Source organism: Lipotes vexillifer, unplaced genomic scaffold (genome assembly GCF_000442215.2).
Source record: "Lipotes vexillifer unplaced genomic scaffold, Lipotes_vexillifer_v1.1 scaffold982, whole genome shotgun sequence".
NCBI classification, from domain to species: domain Eukaryota; kingdom Metazoa; phylum Chordata; class Mammalia; order Artiodactyla; family Lipotidae; genus Lipotes; species Lipotes vexillifer.
The window spans coordinates 2139882-2145068 of record NW_006789467.1 but is presented as its reverse complement, the minus strand read 5'-3'; the positions used below and the strand labels follow the sequence as shown (position 1 = coordinate 2145068).

Here is a 5187-nt window from a genome sequence, read left to right as displayed (position 1 = left end):
AAAAAAAAAAAAAAAAAAAAAAAAAAAAAAAAAAAAAAACCAGTGTTTTTTACCCGCATCCTCGAATATACGTAGACTGTTCCAGGAAGATGTTCACAAACCTGGTTAATAACAGTTACCCCAGGGAGAAGAACTGGGTGATGGGAGTGAAAGGGAGACTTTGTTTTCACTCTGTGTCCCTTCTGTTCCTCATAGGATCTGTTACCTATTCAAATAAAGAAGTCGTTTTAAAAGGTCCCCCTGGGGATTCTAACGAGCTTGAGAACTGTTATATGCGCGTGCGCACACACGCACCCGCACACACACGCACACACCCCTTGCTCGTGCTGTCCCTGGCGTGATACGTCCACCTATGTGCGGGTACCTTTTGGTTTCAGAGGCATTCAACCTTCAGTAGTGCTCGGCCGGCCAGCAAAGGAGTGAGTCAGCGCGTGGATCTCCCAGACCTTCCCCTCTCAGGTAAATCACCTTAAACAGGAAGCAGCTTTGACTTACGTGTTGTGAGGTTAACCTTTCTTCTTTTCCTTGCATGAAACTGAGCTTAGAAGAAGAATCATTTATTTGCAGTAAGTGGCATTTGTCGCAAACAGTTTCAAATTCTGAGTGTATGTGTTACGGACACAAGACCCCAGCTGTGTTCTGCTGGCTGCACTTCTCAGGGTGCGTGAGTTTGGGAGAAATGTCAGGCTCTGGAGGTCTTTTGTCTGTTCTTTTAACTAAGTCTCAGGAGACTGTCTCATCTTTAAAAGTAACTATTTTGAGAAAAAAAATCTTAATCTGATTCTGAAGGTCTGTCGCTCCCACAGTACCTAATACATGCCTCTTCTGAGCCGTCTTTGTCTCTGAGCGTAGACCTCTTCCTGTTGTTATGCCATGTTTCTAAAACTTCGGATCCCGACGGTGAAGCGCTGCTCGTGACCGCAGGGCCTCACGCGCCTCATTTTCGCTCCTGCTGCACGTGCCGTGCTGATGGCCAATGTGAAGGAGCTGTTAAGGGGGAACCGGGGTGGGACGGCGTGTGGGCTTGCACCTTGGCCCCCCTGCTGCCTACAGTCCAGCTCTGGCCCGGCTGTTCCAGCCCTAGGCGCTGGGGTTCCCCCATCTCCAAAACAGAAATCGTGCCGTCCGCCTCGCGGGACGGCCTGGAGGGTTGAGTGAACCCAGCCGGGCTGGGGACAGAGCCGCGGAGGGGCTTCTGTCACCTACGCACTGTCGCCTGTGGCGTCAGCTCACACCCCAGAGCCGGGAGGCGTCAGCGGAAGGTTCCGGCTGTCTAGAACATGCACCCTGGAAATTGATGGCTGGCCGCGAGGTCGCTGCTATGAGGAAACAAAAGCAATGAAAAGAACACTGACTTATTCCTGGTGCCTGTTAGAAGGAGAGAAAGCCAGAAATCTAGACCACATGGAGAGAAATCCTTTGTGTCTTAAGTGTCAGACAGTTTCTGTGACATGGTGAATAAAAAAGACATCCCCACTATCCTTTTTTTAGGTCATGGTCAAACGCAGGTTTATCCTTAAAATAGTTGTTTCTGTGAGATAAGTTTCACGCTTTGACTGTAAACTGTTTCACCTCACCACCTTATTTTTTTCCCTTCTGAATTTTTTTCTTTTTCATGGAAATAATAGGATTTTAGCCTTAGATAAACCCCGACATTGAGAATTTAAAGATTACCTTGGTCCATTCCTGCATTTTACAGGTAAGAGACTCAAGCCCTGAAGAGCTTAAGCAATTTACAAAGACCACACTGATTTTGAGTAGCTCTGGGACCAGGATAGGATTTTTTCCCGATTCTTTCTACCCGGTTGCCTTCTGGTGATGAGGCTGGCGATCGCTCTGATAGCAGCTTCATAAAGAAGTGGTCACGGTTTGTATAGGACTTCAAGTTGTCATAATGACTTCCAGGAAGAGGAAATGGTGACCAGAGACCACGGGTTGTCCAGGGTCAGAGGAATAAGAAAACCAGAGGGGGTGCCGGCGCTGAGTTCTCCACATTTGTTTGCCACATAGTGTGAAATAGGAATAACTTGGTTATAAGCACAGGGCTGTGTGTGTTATGTTTTTTCAATTGCGGTAAAATATCTGTAACATCAAATTTACCATCTGAACCATTTTTCAGTGCATCAGGTGAACTTTTGGTCTCAGTATTGGTAATCTCTGTTCCTCCAGCTCTAAAATTTCCTTTGTGTAGAGAAACCGTTCTTTTCATTGGCAAGATAAATACTGACGCTGAGACCACAGTGGCCATTGCCCGGAAGTAAATAGTTCATCCTCAGCCACCCCCCTTTCCCCCCTGCAGGCCCCTGTCCACCCAGGTGATTCTGTTTACTTGGTTCAGAAAGGACCGCACGGTGACAATTGCCTGCTTTCTGGCCAGCCTTGCAGCATCACGTCCCCAGAAGCTGCAGGACTGAGGTTAATACACTGTTTTTGTTGTTCCCTTTAGTGATGTAAACTCTGTTTTTCTCTGCTCTTCCCAGCTAATTAGCCTCACTCCCAGCTTGAGCACCCATAATTGATGCTATCAGCTGTACAAGTATTGTTTTCTCCACGACTGTGGCGTCAGAGGAGGGACCCTGGGCTCGGCCTGGTCCCCAGCTGTGTATGACATCAAGCAAGTGACCAGTTTCCTGCTCCCAAATCCTCTGCACATACAAACTAGACAGTCTTGGGAATTTTCTCCCATTCTACACTTTTGTGATCCTTTAGGAAATATCCTCTGGAGGGTTAGGCTGTTTCATTAGCTGTTTCGCCACAGACTAATATGACAGCAGAGAGGAGCCTTAGAAGAAATATCGTGACTGATTTTTGGCAAGCCAGGCCCTGTGGTTGGCATGGCTTCCTGTCCTGGGAAATGGGTGTCATTCCTCTTCCCAGCATTTTGACCCGATAATCCCACTAGAGGTCTTCCTGCTGGCGCCCTCCCTCAGATGCGCATTCATTAGAACATGGCGCTTCACCAGGGGCCGGGCTGGCTTCATGGGCCTGGCCACCTGTGCACCTGCCAAAGGCTCTTAGAAGCAGGATCTCTGTTCAGTGCCCTGCTGGTGCCATCTTGAAATTCAGAGTAATTTTTGAACGAGGGGCTAACTTGGCATTAGTCCCTATGAATTACAGAGCCAGTCCTGCCTGGAGAATCCTTTCTAGAAAACACCATGTCCCTGTTTGCATTTTCATCACTCAGTCCAAAAAGTGTATCTGTGTATCTCCATCTGTATCTGTTGTGTATTTTTAAAATAATTTTACTGGAGTGTAGTTGATTTAAAATGTTGTGTTGGTTTCAGGTGCACAGCACAGTGAGTCAGTGTCTGTTGTGCATTTGTACGTGACACTGATGTGAAGATTGTACTGGAGAGTGTGGTGGCCCGTCGGGTCTCTCCTCCTCACACGGGTGATTCTGTTGTCCCCACAGATCTTCTGAAGGGAAGGGCTGAGGACCTGAGACCAGACCCTTATCTCCGCAAGAGCCCCTCGCTCGAGTCCCTGAGCAGACCTCCTCCTCTGGGCTTCGGGGGCTCCAGGCTGCTGAGCGCTCCCACCGGGGGCTGGAAGCCACAAAGCAAACTCAGGTATCCATCAGAGCCTGTTATGTCTCCTACCTTTGCAGTGTCACACCAGCAATCTGACTGCTGACGAGGTTCCGGCCGAACTGTCTTCCTTTTGTCCTTTTGTCCTTTTGTCCTTTCTTCCTCCTAAATACCACTTCTCCATCTGTGTCAACCCTTCCCTGAGGTTGCAGCTCACCTCCCGGTATCCGGGACACCCCCTTTTCTGCCTTTGATGTCTGACGCCCATTTGGTGTTTAATTTACCGTTGCATAGTATGTGTGCCATGGTCCCCGTTTGGGCTATAATTTAGTGGACAGTAAATACTTCATCTTAACACTTCAATCTCTTTCTCAGCCCCTTGTATTGTGCTACACTGAGCCTTTCAGTAAATATTTACGAATAGGCAGGTAGATGAATACACAAAATGGGCTACTTTAGAAGTAATGGCTTTTTAACAAACATTAGAACTACCATTATGAGTATTATAAAAGGATTTTATATAAGTCTGAATACCTCAGGCCAGCTATTGTCATATCTTTGGGTGTGGCCTATATTTGGACCCAAATAGATGAGGTCATATCCTTCAGAGGTTTAATTTAAAGCCCCAGATATTACATTTCTGTCTTGTTTATGTGCAAGAGATTTAAATAATCAAAACAGGCTTTAAGTACCAGAATTAGTGTTATTCTGTAATTTCTCTTTTCTTTATGCCAGAAATGTATATAAACAGGCTATGTGTATATTAATATGCTATTTATATTAAACATTCATCATGAAAGGTTAGATTAGTGAAGTTAATTTGTTGTTTCATTTTTACATTCATGTTATTGAGACAAACCAATAATAGAATAGAAATTATTTACTTTGGAAATTCTCATATTATTATTATTATTATTGCAGTCATATCTAGTTAACTTTATAATTTTAAAGAAAACTGGTAAGTGTTTTATTTGTTTATGCAGAAACTCTTTTCCGAGCCTTCCCCTCAGTCTCTGATTTGTCAGGCCTAGAAACCTGGCTGACAAATTTGATGAGTTAAGTGATGAATTAAGACCAGGCATAGTAAAAACGGGCAAAATCACCATACCTTCATCGTTAACGGTGATTCTGACTACAGAAACTCGTGGACTCCAATTTACAAATATGCTGGGTACACGGGAGAGAAATCACCTGGGGTCCAGAAGTGTCCTGTTACTCTTTTAAAAGTCATTGTGATTCAATAGTGGATGGATACAAAAGAATAATAATAAAATATGTCTAAGGCATGAACAATTAGCAGTGCAATGGAGATGCACCTGGGTACTTACCTTCTAGTTTAAGGAAAAGAAAATCATTACTTTTGAAATTTCCTATCAGCTGCTTCATTGGTATCACCTCCCTGCCCCCCCATTCTGAACTTCCCTTGCTTTTCATTATACTATCACCATGTGTGTTTGTACCTCTAGCAGTATAAACTATATTACTTAAATTATATGTTTAACATTTTGTATACGTGGAAACATCTTGTGTTTATTTCCTTTTTAAAAAGTTCAGAATTGTTCCTGTGATTCACTCACATTATTGCATACATCTGTAACCCTTTAGTTTTTATTGGTATATAGTATCCCCTTGTATGAATATACCACAGTTTATCCATTTC

The 5187-nt window shown here is 44.4% G+C and overlaps 1 protein-coding gene across 3 annotated transcripts in view; it reads left to right on the top strand.

Annotated features, from left to right (window-relative positions):
* Positions 1–5187, top strand: part of SPECC1 (sperm antigen with calponin homology and coiled-coil domains 1) — a 186744-nt gene that overhangs the window by 137491 nt on the left and 44066 nt on the right. For all 3 annotated transcript variants that reach the window (XM_007462667.1, XM_007462666.1, XM_007462665.1), the window contains 2 exons: positions 378–459; positions 3413–3569. In XM_007462667.1, the coding sequence (XP_007462729.1) occupies positions 378–459; positions 3413–3569 (239 nt within the window). The remainder of the gene's footprint in view (positions 1–377; positions 460–3412; positions 3570–5187) is intronic.